Source organism: Poecilia latipinna, unplaced genomic scaffold, assembly GCF_001443285.1.
Source record: "Poecilia latipinna isolate Pla-1442-1.1 unplaced genomic scaffold, P_latipinna-1.0 Scaffold290, whole genome shotgun sequence".
Lineage (NCBI taxonomy): Eukaryota > Metazoa > Chordata > Actinopteri > Cyprinodontiformes > Poeciliidae > Poecilia > Poecilia latipinna.
Window position 1 is genome coordinate 543,933 of NW_015112906.1, and position 21,674 is coordinate 565,606.

A 21,674-nucleotide genomic window follows, 5' to 3' on the forward strand; every position below is an offset into this window, starting at 1 on the left:
GAAAGTTTGTTCTTTCACAACATGTGACAAGGTTACAGACGAACAAAGACTTCCCTTAGGCACTTTGCTCATCCTTCTATCCCCTGCTCAGGGATTGGAGAAACACTCGGCACACTGGTGGAGCTACCGCGTCAAATCAGAGCAGAGATTGGCTCAGAGCGCTGCCACTCGCACAGCAAACGCTCTCCAACTTCCTCTGTCCTCCTTTCCTGGTGCAGCCTGAGAGGAGGGAGGAGAATGGATCTTTTCTGTGTGAGACGCCGGCACTACCTCACACTGCTCCTTACCACCTGTCCTTGACTTAGTGAGCACGGGCGGGACAGACAGCAGGCTTCCTTCAACAGCTTCTCTGTTTGTTTATCTGCCAACACTCTTTAAAAAAAAACAACAAAAAAACAAACAAAAAAAAAACATTTCCCCCACTGTGCTCTTCTTCCTGTGGTGCTTCGCTGCAGAAGTGAAAGACGCTCATCGTCGGCCAGTGAGAGCTCTGATGGGAGGCAGCTTTGACTCTGGCTGGGACTGGGGATGCTGAACGGAGGGAGGGAGGGCCTGTTTGAGCTGGGACAGCAGCTCCAGCAGCAGGGGGAGTACCAGGCCGCCCTCCACTGCTTCCTCAGCTGTCTTCTGGGACTGACCCATGTACAGAGCTTCACCTCTCTGCCCAACTGCCTGCACCAGGTGAGCTGGGTGGGAGCGGGACACGCACAAGTACAGCTTTCTCCTCGCAGGATCATATGTTTGCTCAGCTGTGCAGACATATTTGCATCACTTTATGTATAGATAATGTTATCTTACCCCACGGTAATGGCCATGTTTAACCTTGATATCTTTAGCACCAATGTCGAGTTTAACAGAGCAGGCTGTTGTGTGCTTACTTGCCGACTCTGGAAGATCCCCTTCATCCCATCCGGAATGCTGCTGAATGATAAGCAGGTGTCCAGTGACAGTCTTCTTTTTATGTTGGGAGAATTATGTTTTTGTACTTTATCAACTTTTAGCTGATTACATTTCAGTGTGTTTTACAGGTTATTTGTTTCACAATAGCAAAGCTGTAATTTCTTCCCCTGTTGTAGTGCATAAAGGAATGTGCCTTAAGTCAAAACACTCCCTCCATTCCAGAGCTTTACAGCACACAGCATGATGTTGACCAGACCTGCCTACAACTAAACATTTTTGAAGTGTATGCAGTACTATCCTATATTAGAATCAAAGGTGTGGGGTTCACATTCTTCTGCTGTGTCAAGATGAGGTATATACATTTTCCTATAGTCATTTTCTCATCTTACTTTTTAAGTCAGGGGTCAGCTGACTTACCGGGAATTAAATGTCAGTAATTCAAGAGTGCATTCAGATTATTACTCGCCAAATTAATTAAAAAGTAACTTATGCCATCAACTTCAGTTTCAAGAATTTTTCAACATTTTTTTTTTATCTTCCAAAATGTATGTGACTCCCGGTGTGTATATTGATATTTACATGAGAACATTTGATTTCAAACATCCTGAAAAAAATAACATGTTTCAAAAGTTTGAATTTAGAGTTACACTAGAATGACCAAGAACAAGAAACTGTGTTTTACTTTACATAAAGTAAATTTTTAAAACCACCAGATTGTCCTATTTTTTGGGGCAACGGTGGGGACAGGGGTAGTGTAGGACGTAGTGAGAAGCCCTTTGGGATTTAAATTAATTTAAATTAATTTTACAACAAAATATAACTTTGTCGTCTGCAAACGGCATAAATCGTAAAATTGTTGAAAATTGAATATTCAATACTTAACCGTGTTTGTTGGTTGTTTTTTCTATACTTCACAGATTGCTGAACTGTTCATCACTGAAAAGAACTGTATCCTTCCTAAAAGTCTGTCTTGTTTCTCATGTTGTTTTTTTAAATCAACACTTGTCACAGAAAGCAAACTAAAATACCTTTTTTTTTTTTTTTTTACTTTGTGAGGCAAACATGCAGCAAATTCCAGGACAATGGAAAATGTAGACCATATATATAGAAAGTAATTTAAGCAGAATGGGATGAGCGGATGTCTCTGGACAAGTTCATAATAACCCATTTGTCCCAGAATGCCACATGCTTTGTGTGTCACTCAGAAGGTGTGGGTGTCTCTTAAGAGGATTTGTGGGCTCTTATCTCAGTACAACAGAATGGGAGAGCACTAATTAACCTGCATCTGCGCCGAGAAGCGCATGCATGGATTTCCACTTCACTGCCACTATAAACTACAGCAGTACAGGACACTGAGATAATAGAAAGGTGTTCTGTTTCAGGATATATTACCCTCGCGGCTCGTCTCCTTGTTACAGAGATACTTCTGTGCTTAATTTAGCCAGCTCAGGTTATCCACCTCAGCATGGCTCTACCCATCTCTGTCTAAAACAGGTTCGTTTGCAGATTTTAGGTCTATCAGTGGCTATCGCACTGCAACCTCCCAGCCTGCTCAGGACACCATGACAGAGTTAAATCTTTTGAGTTACATAAGCTCATTAATAGTAATGGGTTTTGTCAGGTCAGATTGGTGTGTTTCATGTACAGTAGAGTAACACTCTCTTACTGTTAGTGTAACATTACAGCCATAAGAATGTCCTGTAGTATTAATAATAACAGTTGAAATAATAATAATTGTTAAAACCAAGCTACAATGAATTTAAATATAGTGTTAATAATCTTATAGTAGCAACTTGAATCATCAGTGTATTTTACTGAGATTTTATGTTACAGACCAATGCAAAGTGTCAATAACTTCTTCCATAATCTTTGTAAAATAGGTGAAGCTCTGTACAATTGGATAGAGAGCACATTTAAACAACAATTTTTTTTTTCAATATTGACGCAGATTTCCAATAGGATTATGTCTGGAAAAAAAAAGAAGAAAAACTAAGAAAAAAAAACATGGATATGCTTAGATCTAAACCATTCCATTATGGCTTGTGCAAATGAAACTGTTCATCACTTTCTTAAAAAAAAAAAAACTAACATTTTTCTTCTTTCATTGTCATGAAAACTAGAACCGTGAATGACCAATGAATGACCTGTCAAGTCAATATTATTCATGCAACATATTTCATAAAACAGAAGAAGGCTTAAAAAGAAATGTGCAAATAAAAGATTAAAATAACTGAAACCAATAAGTCATCAGAGACTTGGATTTAAAACAGCACACAGACACAAAACATCCAGTCCAGTTAAAAACTCGTGATAATGCTTGAATTTTAGGACATGATTCTGCAGTTCCAACTCTTTGGTTTTGGGAGCAAACACATGAAAACAGGATCCATAATGAAATAAAGAACCAAAAGCTCATTTAGAGTTGATTGTAGGAACTAAACTACCTGTGTTTGAGCATGGGGAGCGATGTGTTCTGTTACTCCAACCTGAGATGTAGATCTGTGCAGCTCCACTAGACTTACCATGTGGCACACGCCTTCTATTCCTACATGATTGTCTGAACGGGGCTGAAATGCTTCTTTAAACTTCACAATTTTATCCCTCCCCTTCTGCTGTTTCCTTAATCCTTTATAATCATGTTTGTTCTTTAACGTTCTCCAATGAACCTGTTAGTTTTGCTGGATTTATAGAATTGTTGTATTACCTATGTGGACTCTTTTATATCACTTTAAAAGGCTATGGTCTACTCAAGATTTGAGGTTGAGGCTGCTTGAGGTTTATGGTTGTACCGAGAAGAAAAGTGCAAGATATTCAGTTGACGTGAATATTTTGGAAGGCACTGTAGTAATTTTCACATCCATCACATGAGCAGAAGTAGTAGAGCTGTGCTCTTTTTGCAGCTGCATTCTGGGGAAGAAGGTTATAGGTCAGTCTGTCCAAACAGGAACTAGGATGTGGGAACTTTATAGTTTCACACAAATGTTTTATGAGAGCAAAAATACCAGCTTCTTCTCTCATGTTTCTCTATGCAGGATATAAATGCATGACCTGGGGGGAAAAAAAAAAAAAATTTAAATATTCAAATAGCCTAATTCCCTGCTGATGTGAAAGACCAATCTGCACACAAATAAATGGGACACAAATTGTAGCCGCTGTGTTGTATTAGAGATTAAAATAAAAATAATCTGCATCATTCTTTAGGAGGGATTTTTAGTATTAGTGAAATCCAATTTAAAAATTTCTTTATGTCATGACTTTTGTTGGAAAACGTTTGAATTTTGATGGCAAAATCAATCACCCTCAGTAGTGTCAAATACTGTATATTTCTTGTTTAAATGTACTTTAAAAACAGTTACTTTGATCACAGTGTGAATGTTAAGCAAATTTACCTTGCAGAGCTGTTTAAGTCAGTTCAGTCTAGTTGATGAAACGACAAAATAATAATTACTTTAATTTAACTTGAAACAATTTATGGTTCCAGAATGCAACATGGTTTGCATTTTGCCTTATTCAGATAGATTTAAAGGTTGTTCATTTAGTTTTATCTTGTTTAAACAATGTTTGGTATGATTTATGTCTCAGTTACAAACCTACTCCTGCTTTTTTAGAATTCAATCACATTTGTTGAGTGTCTCCATAATTTATGTTCAAAACTATTTTTTTAATGGTTTCTTAGTTTAAAGTTTAGTTGTTTCCCCAGGAGGTCATTTCAGTTTACACCTGGGTCTCGTGGCACGTGTGAGCGGATTGGCCTTTGAAGTTTCTAGTGTTAATGCAAGCTTGTGTTTTATTTTTTTTATTGGCATCCAATTACCAGTTCGGAGCAGAGGCTGTTCCCAGGAAAAGATTGTGCATGGTTCCTGTTGATGGATCGCTGTGCTTCGGGGTAGTTAAATATAGCAGTGAGAAGAAGAAGAGCGCCAACCTTGGGCAATGCCTCATCCCCTTTATTCTCCTGCACAGATGGCCCACCCTACAGCTGCTCTAGGTCCAACTGCTTGCTCAGGTTGAACCGTACTTCTCCTGGGTCAGAGCTGCCGTTTCTCTTACACACCTCACTGTATTTCGGCTCTATGACTGTATTTGGATTCTAATTAGGCAGGAAACAATTTGCTTGTACCTCTGATTCATTTTTACTTGACTGTGGTATTGGTAGTATATGTGTTCTGTTTGCTTACTGTGCTCCTCTTTCGGTTGTGGGTTGTCGCAGCGATGAACCACAAACATAAATTCAAACCCTAAATGGACCTTGAACCTCTCCAGAACAGTTTCTCTGAGGTGTCTGCTGAGTTACCTGGCTTTCATAATGCTGTTCTCTCATGAACATCTGAGGTGCTATTTATGCTGAGACTGAATTATTGTACCAATTGGGTGACTTCTGGAAGCTGTCAACAGGTTTTAATAAGAAGTATGTGGCAAATGTCAAAATGTTCAAGGGTTGTTAATAGTTTAGAACAGCAATGTGTGCTCCATTTTGTCCATTTATTGGTTTGCAGATAAGTTTATTATTATTATTATTATTATTATTATTATTATTATTATTTAGATGTAAAGTTTTATGGTTATTATTGTGCATGCAACAAAATCAGGCAACCCTCCTGCTCTTCAGAAGAGAAAAATCTATTGTTTGTATTTTTAACCTTGTTGATGTTTTGGTGTAATTTTGATGTGGAGTCACAGAACTGATACAAACTAACATGTTTTGGTTGTAATTTTTACAACATGGGAAATCTGATGTTAAGTAGGACACCTAAAAAGAGACTGGTGGATTTATTTTAAGCACTCTCAGTTCCATTGGTCATCATAATAATCTGACGTGCATCAACGGTGTCTCTTTTCAGTGGCAAGTACACTAAGTGCTCTGAATGCTTTTGCAAAGTGAGCTATTTTTAGGATGTTATTCATAGAGTCTTTTTTATGGGAACAACAACAAAAAAACTCCTGTCAAAATCTTTTACAAAGAATTTGAACTGAAATTAGAAACTTAAAAGATTAAAACCGGCTTTGAAGTAAGGATATAATGCAGTAAGAGATTTGTTTGCTCTCGAATGCAATGTGTGATTCAGACACTAAATCTGAACTTTAAGATCCACACGACGAGATTAACAGCCTGCTTTGGATTGCTACGCCTTCTGTTTGGCCTGAATGGCTGTTGTCCAGCGGGACGGAAAAAAAGAAACGTGACGGTTGTTTTTAACTCCCACAACTGACTAATCCTGTTGTCATCTGAGACCAGTCCTTCACCTATATAAACAGATGGGAAGGCCCTCCAGTTCATCCAGGCTGAAAAGATGTTCTACGAAGTGGCATTGATCGAGCTCACCGCTCTTCAGGGGAGCCCAGGTGAGTATTTTTTTTTCTTTTTAAAGATCCACTTTTCAGGGAAGATTTCTAGGAAAATGAGCGCGCGCACAGATAATGTACTGCGCAATAGTGGACTTTGATTTTGTGGTGTTTGGCTCTGACTTCCAAGAATTTCCAATGATCTACATTTCCAGGTAACGTGTATGAGATTTGGCAGCTCATATTTAGAAAACAACACTTTAAGAAAGTAGCTTTAAAATGTTTGCTGAATAATAACAATATCATAGGAATTTAGCCTTTTGGTCAGTATAAAACTGTAAGGATCCACAAGTAACGGATGTGGCTGATTTCTGACGTGCCGGTATCAATCTTAGTTGATTCTGGTTTCTTTCTTTTAAGAGCTTTCATTTACATACACTAAAACGCACCAAACAGAAAACATGGTGGTGACTGACAAGTTACACAGCTCTGCAATTAAAATGTTTTTACTAATATTTGATTCTTTAAAAGGTTAAGACAGAACAGGTTTAGCTTCCCGTTCCAATGCTGATGCCTTAAACGGTTTGTGTTTTGGAAGTTGGAGCTTAAATCTGGAAAAGACCTCGCATCTGAATAGTGCTTGGTCACATCGGCTTTGTTCATTATTGCAGCGCTTACTGCTGTTAGCTACCAGGTGATAACAAAAGACATTGTGCAGCATAATGTGTGCTTCTAGTCTCAGCTTTCATATACATTCTTTGAATTTCTAACTGAGAGCTTGGAAAATCCAGGTTCCAATTACAAGACAAAAAACAAATGTCTGTTCTGCCTCCATGCAAAGTACAGCTTCATTTCTAGTTTCCTACAGCTTTTGTTCTTTGTCTGAAGACTATTTTTTAACACCTCGCTAAAAACTTTGTGTTTTCTTCACTCAACGATTTTTGATGTCGCCTTGGGTATAAACTGGTTTGCTAAAATAAGATGTGTGATACGACATGTAATTCTGAAAAAATCAACAAGTCTGACATTTAAATATTTCAAAATTGACAGCTTTATCTCGTTTTACGATAAACTTGGGGGTGCCTTGTGTCGAGCAGTCAGAGCTAGCCTAGGTCAGTCATTCATCACCTGCTTCGTTCGCCGCTCCAGACGGCTGCCTGCCCCCCCCCCCCCCGTCTGCTGCTGAGGCAGCAGAGCAGCGTTGTGTGGGCTTGGTGGAGGAGGTCAGGGACAGGCGTAGTGGGAGACAAATGGTCACATTTTTTCATTAGGAACTGTGTCACTCCAGCTAACCGAAGCACCTGAATCAGCACTGACTCAGGTTGGATGGTAGACTTCTTCAGAGAAGCCATTTTTCTTATCCACCTCGGTGTATTTCCTTTCTGACAGCTGACATGTTTATCACTGTATTTGGATTCAAATTGAGTAGGAAGCCTTTGCCTGCACCACTGATTTGTTTTCATTCACTTGTGGTATTGATAGCGTATGTGCTTTGTGTGCGTAATGTGCTCTCCTTCTGTTTGTGGTTCGTCACTGTGTGCTTCTCATCGTGGGCGTGGAAACCGTGTTGTCTGACGCCCTTATCTGCTCCCTGCTGTGCTTATCTCTGCTCTCTTGTCTCCGGCCCTCAGTTGGATCCTCGTCACATTTCAAGCTTATAGTCTGCAGCGTTGTCAGACAGGCTGATAGTTGGTTGCTGAAATTTATCTTTTGCCCTCCGTGTGGATTGGGAAGACTGAAAAACACAGGGGGACTTTGCTCACTACTGACTGACTTACTCCATGCCCTGTGTTTCGGTAACAGGGCCTCAGGAGGAGGCCACCCTGGGCTCTGCAGGATGGACAAACCCAGAGGAGCTTTCAGAGCAGGCCTCTCAAGCGCAACACCTCGAACGGCTGGCTCAGCTCTGCATCATGAGCAAACAGTAGGTAAAACTGTGTCCTGCTGAGGCCTGAAATGTAAAGCAGTTAATGAAGTGAAAGACGTTTTGCAGGTTTAACGACTCAACAGGCTCATTGTGGTTGGATTTACCGTCACAAACTATATAATTTTATTGTGATGCTTAGATTTTTATTTTCTAAATAATCCGAACATCATATTGGAAGCTGGATGGTTCTGTTGCCTTTTCTTATTTGCCTCGCAAAACCGATGTAGAATTAGGCCCTAAAAATTCAGGATATAAATATAAATAATTAGATTTTTGCTGTGTGGGAGGGGGGAGGGGGGTTGCTGAATTTCAATGGAGTTTCACTGCCTTGCAAAAAAGAAAAAAAAAATCATTTCAAGAATCTATCAATACACAATTAGCCAAAATCATTCCTAAACAATTTGAAATTACAAATAGATATATTAGGCTTTCTATAGGACATATTTTCCACTTATAGAGAATGAGTTGAATGTGTTTGCATATAATGAGGAAAAAGACTCTGCTCTCTCTGCCTGTATCCGGTGTCTCCAGTGGCATTGGTACTTTGTTCAGGCCGTACCATGCGCCTTATTTTCTCTGCCTCTGTTGTCGTTGCTGAGAAAAGGCCATTTAACCTGATTGCTGTGGAGGGTGACAGAGGGTGGAATGTTTGCACGGTGGTGTGCTGGTCACTGCGCTTAATTAATGCAAGGAGCATACAGTGGTTAAACATAAATGAGATGGTAATGACTGAGCATGGCTATGCTGGTGTGGCTCGGGTTTCCACCTAAATAAGGACACAGGAATTTGATTCTCCTCTTGCATTGCTCCTCTGCGCTTTGGAAATGTAACCCAAAAAAGGCTGGAAAGCTTGGAAAACATGTAAACTCTCCTTGGCCTCTGCATGTAAGAAAATGATCCCTCGGTGCTCTGGCTAGATGTAATATAAGTCTCAGGCCTTCTTCCTTATACATAACAATCTGTAACTGGTCCCTAATATTTTAGGGTAAGGATTTCTTTTGACAGAGACTTTCTCATGGAGAGGAAAAGCTAATGGGACACAACATTTGAATATATTTATAATCAGGTAGCAACTCAAGTAATTTACACGTATAAAGAAATGGGAGATATATTGAGGTGATCATTATCAAAAACAGGCTTTTATTCAGTATTTGCTTATTTCTGTAAGCCTATTCCATACTTATGTTTATGTAATTTCTATGCCATTACTTGGCATCCAATTTATGGATTTATATGCACTGGTTTCCTTGTGTTGTTACTGACATCTGGTGAGGATTTCATATCAACCGGCTCATTATAAACTAATTTGACTAATTAGATTTTTATTAAAGCAGAGCTGACCTAACTTAGCCAAAACGCAAACCAGAAACATAAACATGAAAGATTTTAGCATTATGTTGTTTTATGATTTTTGGACCGTAAAAACAAAACAATCATATTATAATCACTACACATTTGTGGTATAAAGCTTTTGCACTCAGATTTACAGAACATTTGAAGACCGGTATGAAAAGTATGACAGCTTTTGAAATGATGAATTTGTATGAATCTGGCACCTGGTTCCTACAAGCTGAGCACTAAACACAGCTTGCTCTACATCTGCAGGCACATGCTTGGCTGTGAGGGCCACAAATGCCCTTCGTTGACTTTTTCAGGGCAGGTATGCATGGAACAACTGGCAGGTCTTCAATGAAACGCATCACGTTCACTTAGCTTAGCACTTGACAGGACACCGCCAGGGGAGCATGAGAAAGCAAACCAACCTGTAAGCAGCATTCCTTCCATAATTCTCCCTGGAGGTTAGGAGGCGGCAGCGCTGGCAGAAACGAAAGGTCTCCACGTCCTCAACGAGGCGCCTGCATGCCTACAGCTGTGTTGTCCATTCACAGCGCGCACGTGCTCAAATGTCCTGCTGTTATGATCCAAACTGTGAAACTCAAGTGCTCTGCTGGTTTGAACAACAGCTTCCACATTGTAGGTCACATTTAATTATTTGTCAAACATCAGTGCGTTAACGATATCCTATCTTTATGACTCTAAAGAAGCACAAAGATATCTCTCTATTACTTAAGGATTTTTTTTAAAAGAAGCACTTAAAATGAAAATCTAAAAACTGATCAGAGCAAATTATAAACTCAAGAGTCATATTTTTCCCAGTTAGTAAAGATCTGCTCCCTTCTGGTTTTCTAAATCAACATCTAAACAGCAGGGAAACAAAACAAAAACATGTCTGAAACATTTGTGGATTCACTGGAATATATCTGCTGTTTACACAGCTCAACGTGGCATAATGACCTGCTCAAACAATGTCAGATGACAATAAAATAAACAGGTTTAAGATAAGAGGCAGTGAGCTCAAGTTAAACTAATACTAATCCTACCTGCAGTTCATAGTGAAGCTCTTTGTTTTTACTGTTTTCATCTTAAAAGAGACCCATAACAAATGATTATACCTATCAAGTATTAAACACATGCCTCATCAACTCAGGCATCCATAAACAGCGTTTATGGATGCCTGAGTTTGTGAGTTTATTCCTGTGGAAACAGGAATACCTGATGCTAAGTAAGCGGTTGCACTGGTTTAGCACTGCAACTGATTTGGTGGTGAACTTCCTACTGGTAGTGTCCCTGCAAATACTTATTTTTAACATTTTATTATTATTATTATTACAAACAGAGACAATATATTGAAATTCTTGTGTAATTCTAATTTTCTCTCTTCTCTTCTTAGACCACATCTTGCCCTAGAATACAGCGGTAAGGTATGTTTGGGAATTTCATTACTGCTTTTTCTGCCTTTGCATATATAAAGAATATTGTTGATTTGGACAAAATCTTTCTTTTTTTTTAATTTGAGAAGTTCATTAGCTCCATTGTAAAAGCAGGTTTCTTCCAATTGAAAATTTTAGCTAAGGTAGAGTCCTTCCTCTCTCCCAAAGATCTCAAAAAAAGTTATTCACTTTTCATATACACTCACTTTGATTACTGGCATTTTTTTTTTTTTTTGCATGTTGGTTTAGATTAATTCTTTGTTTTCAAAATGCTCCTTCTCGTCTAATTACTGGAGTGAAAAAGTATGGGTATGTTACATGTTTTGGCTTCTCTACATTGTCTTCTTGTTTCCTTTGTCTTTGTGATTTAGGCTACAAAGATTCATCAGAGGACCTTTGGTAACGACCATCCAATAACAGCCAGAAGCCTGGAGCTCATGGCAACCGTCTATGCTGAGATCGGCAAGACTGAATACTCAGGTAAACACTCAAATGTTGCAGAAGAGGGAAAGTAAACATAACTCTCTTTCCAAGGAAATGTTGAAACAGAGATGCTTAAAATACACAACTTAATAGCTGCTGTAAATCAAACATGGGTGTGTAACTAGTGGGAGACGCCTGTTAACATTGTTCAGCGGCAGTGTCTGTGAAAATGCACAGCTGATCTGAAGTGCTTCTGCGGAGAATGTCAAGCAGTGAAAATGTTAAATTAATAAACACTTGCAGTTGTGTTGAACACAGAAATAGTTTTATGCAGAACAACAAGCAGATATGTGGCTCTCTGACAGTTTGAGGCCACAATTTGTTGCGTCGTGAGCATGCTTCGCTTGCACTTGCAAAGCCTAAGACTCTCTCGCTCTCTTTCTTCCTTCCAACTTCTTAACTCTGCATTTTTGTGAGGACTGCTGTGTTGTAAAAAGAGTAGTACATTAAAATCACCCAGGCTGCTAAGTCAGCTTTCTGAAGCAGTGGAGCCAAATGGTAGCTGTACTTTGTACAGCGTCAAAGAGACACAGCAATATACATGTAGTGCTAGAAAGCTTGTCAGAATCCTTTATTCCTCACCACAGAACATTATAAACAAGGTCTTGCTTCACCGAAATGTTGTCTGGTGTTCAGGAAAGCACAAATTTAAATGAAATAAATCGATGTTTGTTCTATTTTTTTGTTACTGCTTGTTGTCAGAAAGTATTTAGTCTCTTATCGTTAACCCAAAGATAACCCAAGTTAATATAGCATTACGTTTTTGGGTCATTATTTGATTAGTTAAAGGGGAAAAAGCTGTTCAAACCAACTTGTGCCATTCATTTCATCAACTGCTTTTAAGTGTTTGCTAATTTGCAACGATTTTTCCACACTATCTTTGCATAGTTATTTTAATTCAACCACAGAGGAGAGTTTCTAAACAAACCAGAGTATCTCTATTAGTTTAATAGAGATACTCCAAATGCACATGAAGTTGTAGACTTCATCATGTTTGTATCCCCATGACGTGTTGGACAACGGTTAACTCCTTTTAAACACAATACATCATATTATTTGGATAATTTGTAACAAATCTACATAAATGGGCTCCAAATGGATAAAAGCTAAAATATATTTTATTTCTTTATCAATCTATTTCACACTTTTTTTTAACATAAACACTCTGTTTCCGTAATCTGATTATCTATCTGTAAAAATAAGACAATTTGAATTATCATTTTAATAAAAATAAAAAAAAGATGTATTTTTTTGATCACTTTTGTGTATTTTAAATGGCTCTGTGAATGTAAAGTTGCTGCAAAGTTGTGTAGTTCAAAATTGCCAACTGCAGAGACTGCCTCAAGGCTTTTCAATCGATTCAGATTCGTTTCGCTCATAAATAGAAACCAGACTCATGTTTCCAAAGTCCCTGTAGCAACAAGCAGACTCATTCCAGGCTAAGCCTTCTAGATCATCTACAGGATTTATCATTGTTTGTTTTGACTTCTGATTCAAGTTTGTTCCCCCGACAAGACCGTAGTCTCTCTCTGTTATTTTTAGGCTTATTCATCCTAATAGACCTTAGACACAAGTTAACCCAAAGCATTTTGACAGATTGAGTGTGGAAATACAGGACTATAGCTAAATGTAGAGATAACTTATGAGGTTTTGAGCTTTTGAGACTTAGTAGACCAGCAAACTTTTCAATTCAGTTTCAGTTTATTAAACTGAATCTACTTCAAACTTGTTAACATTATTCAGGAAGTATTTTTGGAAAAAAAATATAGAAAATAGTAATTAGTTTTTTTTTTTTTTTTTAACTTACTGTTTTTATTTAAATAAAATTTAAAGCCTGTATGTTTTAGTATGGTCATCACACCAAGTAAATTCAGCAAATCAGTACAATTAGTTCTCTAGTTGTCTTTGGATGAGCTAAATTCTTCTTGATTTATAAAACAAACAAATTTAGTCAATCTAGTGCCCAACACTGACCCCTGTTGGGTGCCACGAACAATAAGGAGTTGTTATCTGCCAGGTAATTAAATAAATCAACAAAACTTCTGATGCAATGACTTCAGTTCTTTTAATTAGTGTAACATGATCTCTTGAATCATTTGCATTTTTCAGTCAACAAATAATCCACCCTTTGTATTAACTAACATTTCATGGTTACCGTTAAAGGCCATGTTATAACAGCTCAACATGGAGTGAGAGCTGTCGAAAAGAAAACACAAGCTTTTATTATACACTTTATCCATGCTGTGATTCAGTAGTTTTGACAAAAAAGAAACATTAAAGCTACCTCACAATCAGGATAGAGGCTCCTAAATACTATAAGGGTTCCTAAGATTTCAGTTTGCACCAGTGGCTGAAGTATCAGCTAAGGAAATATTATACACCAGTAAGAAAACAACCGTGAACATTATGAAGAGTTTTTTAATGGATGGCAAGATCCCGACATCCTAGAAAGTAAAAAAGAAAAAAGAAAGAAATGAAGTCTCTAACACACATTGCTCATTGTTTTTTTGTTGAAAGATATAGATAAAACTCATTTGCTGCTCAGATATTTAACAACATTATTAAGGAGTAACAATTGTTTAGAAAATCAGATAAACTGCTTCTACAATCTTTATCTATAGTTGCATTTTCATTGTTTGTTGATCCCTTCCCAAATATTCAATTGAATTGAACACAATATACTTTATTAATCCCAGAAGGAAATTCACACTTTGGTGCTGAACAACAGCAGAACAATTACAGCATGCAAGGGTTAACATCCTGTCTCCTGTGTTGGGACACATTTGCATGTTCCACATTTACCTTCGGTTCACTCTCTCCGCCTTTACCTCAGACATTAACATGAATCAGCTCCCTGCTCATGCACAGTGTGATCATGGTATTCCCTCTAGACTCTCTGGGCCAGTGCGTGTCGGCGCTGTCCAAACGCTTCGCTGCTGCAGAGTCCCTCAGAGACACTGTCAACTGTCTTCCTCATTCCCACCGCGAGAAAGTTTGCGAGGTGCGTCACAGAAAAGACGCCCACCACCAGCAGGAAGACACGCCAAATCCTAAGGTAGGGGTGGGGACTTGTTCACAAAATACATGTGTTATTTCTCATTTATTTGTCTCGTTGAACTGTTATCTGTGCAGAATATTCATGTTGAGTTAATTTCAATGTAGGCAACCAGTGTCAAAGTCCCTACCTCCATTCTAAAGAGGCCAAGTCCCAATTATGGGTCAGACGCAGAAACCAACCACAGACGGAAGGGCGAGCGCAGGGTTCGATTCAGGGAGCCGGAGACCACAGTACACGGTGAGAAAAGTCAACTTTTAACACTTTGCAGAGTTCAGTTGCACGACTCTTAAAAGTTTATTTCATGATATTTGTCATTGTCAGCTGCACATTCACAGGAATTTAATTAAGAAAATGCACTCAAGCATAGGAATGCGTAAGCGACCAAACATGAGAGAGCAAATAAATCTTGCAATGCAAATGACAGTACATTAAGTCCTGAGTGAAAGTGGACTGTCAGACCACAATAACTGATTTGTAGCTGGTGCATATCATTGAAGTTGGCTTGTGTTGACACAAAATCTATTCTCTGTTGGCTTCACAGATATTTACTGTGACCCTCTAGGTGGTAAGTTTATTCAAAAGGAGCACCGAGTTGCATGGGGGAGCACCAACAGCACTGCAAAGTCTTTGCCAATATCTACCGTAAATCATCACATAATTTAGCTTTTATGATTTGTTACAAGCTACTTTTGCTTGATGTGCACACTGTGGTTACACTAATCACTGATACTCCCTTGTTTTTAAGAATCTGAGGCACATAAATATCACAAATTGTACTAAAATGGTTAATTTGTAGTCAAAGGGCATGTAACATCATTTTTCAGATTTGGAGGTCATGGCAGTTTTGTTCCTTACACTGGCTGATATCGTTTCAATTCAGAGAAGAACATTAATTTTACAGAAATAAGCAGTAAATTAAATTAATAAAAAATCAATCATACACATAGAAGATTGTATCCCAAAAATTACTTCAACCTTTGAGTCAAGCACCCTCTTCTTCTTTGGGAGAAATTATAACCTGAAGCTCATAATTGTTGTTTTCTAAACATGCTGGAGGAGAGAGAGGTTCATGATTTAATGCAATCTGCAGACATCACCCGATGTTTTGTACTGACAGAGAATACGCAGACTAAAAGCCTGTTGTAAAACAAAGTGTTTTTTTTTTTACCTAGTAAACAATATTTTTGCAACCAACAGCTGCAGTTGGGTTGGTGGTCTAGCTGTTGATTTCCTGTGTAAGCTATCTGGTCCAGCTAGCTTGTTGTTCATTCCCTCAACAGTTAGGGAACATAAGGAAGATTATTTTTGGTACATGAGGAGAAATATATCCTCTACGCTTTACTTTCATTGACCTTATCAATATAATATATAGACGGTTAGAAAGCTCATTTTTTTAAAGAAAACTGTGTAGCGCAATAACCCATTAGGCACTTCCTGTTTTTAGAGAAAATACTTTCTTAAAATTACTAAAATGTGATATTATTTGCCTTTTGATTGGAGGCACTCAGCTTTTTTTTTTCTATTCTGTGCTTCTTGGATCCAAAAAGAAAGTCTTTTGCACACTTTCATTTAAATGCTCGCCATTTACAAGCCAAAACACTTAACAAAGTGCTCTCATTTTTCAGCCTATGAGACGACGCCGGCCCGGCCCCATCTTGCTCTGTTCACCTGCCTCTTCCTGCTCATGTCATTCCTCGGCGTTGCGATGTACTGCACCGACCGCAGGCGGCCGCAGAGAGCATGCGAGGAGCTGGAGGCTGCTTTGGCCGTCTACCTGGTTCACATGAAGCAGCTCCTATGGGGCTGCTGGATATGGCTGACCATGCAGTGACTGTGACAGACCACAGATGGAGACATGGAGCTTTTCTTGTTTTTATATATAGGCCTAAGCCTACAAACAGCTCAGCCATGTTGCAAGGCTCTGCAGTGGTACCTCTGCACCTCTCCCCCACTGAAAAGGGAATATGTTTAATCCCAGAAACATGTAGCTTCCATCTCTGTATGTATGTATCTACGTATGCACTACAGTTTGGATATGCCACTCCATATGTAAGTTGTGAAAATATTTTTGCACATTTGCAACTATGATGCTCACATGTTCCCCACAATGATTTCATCCTTCAGTTCAGGTTAAAGTCTTTTGCCTGTGAGTGGATGTTTCCAAAGGAATGCAAATATTTATTTTATTACAGAACACAATTTGTGTATCTAATATATCCCAAACAAATGAATGTGTATATATGGCTCAATATAATAAGGTCTATCACTATTTAAGTATTTAGCCTTGTAATTCCATATTCACGAATGTAGAGCTGTTGGAAAATGTTTCAGAAGTGCCCGTCTGCAGGGCAAAGAATCGGGTGTTTGGTGTTGATCCGTTAGAAGGTGAACACAGGGCTACATCACCTCATACTATGGAGTTAAATGGGAGGGAAAACACTTTATTCTTTCTTGTCTGTCCGTTCCTTCCGGGATGTAACATCTGCAGCACATTCTAGTTAATCAAAGAGAATATACTTAAACTACAGTGCCTTGCAAAAAGCCATTACATGCTCTTTTCTGTCATCCTTTATCTGCTTATTAAGATTTTAAGTGATGGAGCAACACAAGATTGTGAAGTGGAACGAGAATAATCCATGATTTCTACATTCCTTTGGATATAAACATAGAGAGTGTAAGGTACTTTGGCTGCACTTGATTTAATTTAGAGGTATCAAAGTAATAGGGGCTAGACGAGGTCAGATTTATGTCACATCTGTGCTTGTTTTTCTCTGATACTCCTGGCGTCCTTTATGAATATCAGAGTATTTTTGCCACATATTTGCAAGTACTCACTTCCTCTCTCTCCTCTGGGTCCCTCTCAATTAAACTCATCTGCAAACTGACCCTTAGTTTTTTTTGACTTCTACTTATATAGAATATTGGAAACCACGCATCGTTTCCTATCCTTTCCACAATACTCTATATTTTGTCAAGTCCATCACATAAAATCCCAACAAAAAAATATTAAAGTTTCTTGCTGTACAGTTGCAAAATGTCATGGTGAGGGTCAATAGTTTTGCAAGGCACTGTATATGAAGGATGATAGTTTTAATAAATCTCCCCCTCTCAACTGCCTGATGCCCCTCACCCTTGAATCTCACCTGTTATGTATATATATGTTTGTCTTCTACTGTGTGTATCAATTCAAAAATCCCAAAATATACTTTTACTTTCATTGTTTTCTATTTTCTCACCTGATATCGGTGTAACTCCGATTCCAAACTCCTGTGTATATTTGGACGAGAAGAAAACCCTGGAACAATTGAGGCCAAACTCAGAATTATATCAGAACCAGATACAGAATTTATTGTAGATATGAGTTATATATGAGTTCCTTTATCGAATGAAGCAAATAAATAAAAAAAAAGCAGCCAAACTTGCACACAAATGGGTTATATAGGAATCAAAGGGCACAGTGATGCACATCCAACATACCTCTTGTTATGAGCAATAAGACAGTGAGAGAACAGTGCTGTCTGTATGACAGGTTTCAGGGAAATCATCATGATCCTGTTTGATTGTGGAGATCTCACATTTGAGCTTTGAAGCAATATGGCAAATCAACGCCTGCACAGAAGAAATAAACAAAAAACAAACAAACAAAAAAAGATAACACCCGCAGCTCCATACTGTCAAACTAAATTGTTATTAGCAATAAAATGATTCCCAGTAAACTCACATCCTGTATATGCACACTTAGCTGCCTTTTACAGTTATCTGAACATTTATGGTCACTTTGGAAAAAGTGCCTTTATAGAGGGTTTTCTTAGTTCTTTTGGTTTTATGTTCTCTATTATTTTAAATAAAACTGTCATTGCCTGTCAAAATCAGATAGCTTGCTTGTGCTCTTCCTGACCAATATAGGATGTGATGTAATAGCCACAGGAATGCATGCAGGTATACATACATATGTCACAGCAGTAAAATATATTGTTTTTGTAGCCTATTAAGAAGAAGAAGCCTCAGTCACTAAACAGCACATCATAAAATCTGTTTTATATCTCACTGATGCTAAAAGCTTTTTTGGACTAGCTGCTAAATATATTAATGCTTTGAGTTGCAGTTTATCATACACAACTCCTGGTAGCTGCTGTGTAAACACACTGCAAAAGCGCAGACTGATCTACTTTGCTTACGCATGCAAATGAGCCTCGGTTCACCAAGATGTGCCTTTTCACAACAAAAGCCTACCTAAGGAGAACGTTTATCTAGAGAAGACCAGAAAACAATAACTACACCTCTTTATATATAAAACCACCCGCTCAGCTTGTCATGCACTGGGTACCATGCAAAAAATTTACAAAGAAATATGATTTTAAAAAAAAATAAATAAAAAAATCCCCAAACTCATAAATACTGAGTGGCTAGAAAATTAAGAGTTGAAGAAAACTCAAGTATATATTTCAGGTAAATAGTTGGCTTGGTTTGTAATCAATAAGCAGTGATTAAAACCTGCAGGTTTTTGTCTGAGTTTCATCCAAGGAAGAAAATGATCCATTTGATTTGGTTCTATGACAATGTAAAGCAGAAGCCAATTCATTTTGATTGTCTCCACAGGCAAACGTTGGTGAATCTTATGGCAGAGATGAGAACCTACAGTTCTGGTCACAAGTAGGTTTACGTAAACTCACAACTTTCATATTTAATTCGGTTTTTAGATGTGCATTTCAAATGTGGTTTTTTTTATGCTAAACTGGTGTTACAACAACTCACTACACTGAATTTTAAAACAAGAATTCTGACTGCATGTTTGCTTAAATCAACATATGTTTATAATTAAAGATATGAACTCAAATATAAACATAAATCCTTGATACAGTTTAGTTAAAACTCCCTTGGTTAGTCATACGCTGATGACTTTCAGTGGACAACAGAAAAGATTTTCAGAATTCTGGTTCAAAGCTGATAGAGCTCATTTAAATTTGTTGGTGTCATATGCCAGATTTTAAGGGAAGGACACACTTTTACAAAATATTAGAGTTCAGTACTTTTCAAACGTATGATGTTAGCCTGCTTTATCCATTCCAAAACTAGCCTGGGCAGCCCCTTTTTAGGGTTAAAAGGCTTTGGGCTAAATAAACTAATTACAATTTTGAAAGGCACTGACTTTAAAATATTCTGAAAATACATTTATTACGTTTAAAAGCTGTGTTGGGCCTGAGAAACCAACGACTTTAAAGAAGTATACCGATTCAGCTAAGAGCAGTGTTACGTCTTTTATTCTAAATGCTAATGAACTGTCACCAAATGAACCAGTCTGGGTTACACAACCAAGATTAGATGTTGTCTTGCTGCAGCTGCATGAGAGGCAGACAGTCTCTCCACTGTCTTGTCTTTGGAAAAAAATAAAACAAATATGGAGCTTTTAATGAGAGCGTTCTGGCTTGTTTTTGTTCAGCACATAAATAAACCTAATTGAGTGATTTAAAGCTTGGCAATTTTTTTATTTTTTTCTCCACAACAGTAGTGAAAAGTTAAGGCCAGAATTTAACATCTCTACAACCTAACCTGGCATTTTGACCAATAGATTAGAGAGAGCGTGTGGATGTAATTGTTTATGAAATTCTGTGAAGTTGTTTGCTGTATCATCAGCCCACCATAAAAAACGGTTCAAATGCATCATCAATATATAAAACGTGATCCATGGGGATGTCGAGCGTATGTGAACTTGTGACGAGCACTGTAGGGGCAGAGATGAGAGAGTTGTAGTTTCTAGATCAGGCCAGTTTTGAGGTCAGAGCTGCAGCGTGAAGAGCGGCTGAGCAGCAGTTCCTTCTCGTGGATCAGGGAGTCGAGCAGATCCTCCTGTCTGTAGTTATGGTAGACCTTCAGGAAGGCTAACACTGTGATCCCAAGCCAGGACAGCCAGGCAGCCCAGAGGCCAAACTGAAACAGGGACATCCTCCATTTATGACCTCACTTCAAGAAATATCAGCTTGATTTAGGAAACAAAAACCATTACCTGAGCTATTACAAACTGGTCATAGAAGGCAGAATTGTCCACGCCGAGTTCAAGGTCCGTGTCCTGCAGCTCCTCACAGCTAAACAAATTAATCGGACGTTAAAGGGGACCATATGATGCTTTTTTCCCCCTGAAAGTCAATTATTGTGTGCTCTTATCTCACCTGTTAGGCATGGTCCCACTCTCAGTGACGGCATCGCACCACAGGTTGAAACCCACGCTGACAATGGTGCTGGACAGGAAGATGGTGAACATCACCAGGGAGCTTATCATCAGGTTGAGGAAGGCATTGAAAAATGAGCTGCTGGGAGAAAGAAGAAACACACAAAATCGGTCTATGCTGCTCTTAAAGCTACAGTACAGCTAATATAAGTCCTTTATTTCCTTTCTTGGAAAATGTGAATACTGCATAAGACCAACAGAAAAAAGATTTTTATACAGAAATGTTATGTAAGAACACTTCTAAGGGACAGTTATCTAGATGACAGTTATTGACACCCCACACAACGAGAATATGCCACAAAAGACAATTGCTAATGAAGCTGAAGGTTATATGAAAGCACATTAGTAATGTGAAGTTTAAAGGAAGGAAAAAGTATGTTAGAAAAAGGTGCACCAACATCAGGAAAAAAACCACACCATTGAATTGAAAGGTAAAATGGTAAATAGTCTTCATTTGTATGGCGTTTTATCAAGTCTGGGGATAGCAAAGCGCTTCACACTACAGTCATGTACACCATTTACACACTGATGGGGGTAAGCTACATTGTAACACGAGCTGCTCTAAAGCAGACTGACAGAAATGAGGCTGCCATTCAATTGTCTTCCTAAACTCTGAAATGGACATTAACAAATCCCTCATGGCTGTAATTATTTCTTTTGTAGGTGGACTCTTGTCTACCACATTTTTTCCTTCCTCCAAACTTTCCATTAATATGAATAGGGCTCTCTGTGGATAGAGAAGCTTCTTTTACATCAGCCTTTTTAGATGTATCCCACTTGTGCAGGGTGTCAATGACTGCGTGATGGACAGCTGTATTATCCATAATGACCCAGGCCATAACATGGTTGCAACATAAAATTTCAGCGTGAGGTACTTTTTTATTGATGTTACATGATATGATGCTTTTCTGAGATACTGAATTTTATTTATGTATTTTATTTATGTTTTTTTTTTTTTTTTTTTTTTTTTTTTTTGAAATAAAACCCAAAACCAACAAGGTTAGAAAAAAAAAAACCTTTAAACCA

General features: G+C 38.2%; 2 protein-coding genes and 1 long non-coding RNA gene across 5 annotated transcripts in view; 1 reads left to right on the plus strand and 2 right to left on the minus strand.

The window, feature by feature from the left end:
* Positions 1 to 209: 209 nt before the first annotated feature.
* cunh14orf180 (chromosome unknown C14orf180 homolog) lies at positions 210 to 17,639 on the plus strand. Of its 2 annotated transcripts, XM_015034196.1 has the most exons (10): positions 210 to 681; positions 1,818 to 1,848; positions 6,157 to 6,243; positions 7,987 to 8,107; positions 10,842 to 10,872; positions 11,253 to 11,361; positions 14,256 to 14,419; positions 14,527 to 14,659; positions 14,964 to 14,987; positions 16,048 to 17,639. In XM_015034196.1, exons 1-10 carry the CDS (start codon positions 529 to 531, stop codon positions 16,251 to 16,253), a joined length of 1,059 nt encoding a protein of 352 aa, XP_014889682.1. In that variant the 5' UTR covers positions 210 to 528; the 3' UTR covers positions 16,254 to 17,639. The 2 variants fall into 2 exon arrangements, with proteins under 2 accessions (XP_014889682.1, XP_014889683.1); XM_015034197.1 differs by lacking the exon at positions 14,964 to 14,987 and having other exon boundaries at positions 211 to 681.
* On the minus strand, positions 14,348 to 18,712 carry LOC106948491 (uncharacterized). The gene is made up of 4 exons (XR_001425185.1): positions 17,900 to 18,712; positions 17,659 to 17,717; positions 14,550 to 14,556; positions 14,348 to 14,432 (listed from the first exon to the last, which is right to left on the minus strand). It is a non-coding gene; the product is annotated as an uncharacterized LOC106948491 (long non-coding RNA).
* A 429-nt stretch (positions 18,713 to 19,141) lies between these two features.
* Positions 19,142 to 21,674, minus strand: part of tmem179ab (transmembrane protein 179a, genome duplicate B) — a 6,578-nt gene continuing 4,045 nt past the window's right edge. The window contains exons 2-4 of one of the 2 annotated variants that reach the window (XM_015034199.1): positions 20,590 to 20,727; positions 20,427 to 20,505; positions 19,142 to 20,350 (exon numbers count right to left, since the gene is read on the minus strand). In XM_015034199.1, coding sequence (XP_014889685.1) covers positions 20,177 to 20,350; positions 20,427 to 20,505; positions 20,590 to 20,727 — 391 coding nt within the window. In that variant the 3' untranslated portion in view covers positions 19,142 to 20,176. Of the gene's footprint in view, positions 20,351 to 20,426; positions 20,506 to 20,589; positions 20,731 to 21,674 lie in introns of both variants that reach the window. The other variant, XM_015034198.1, reaches the window with a different exon arrangement.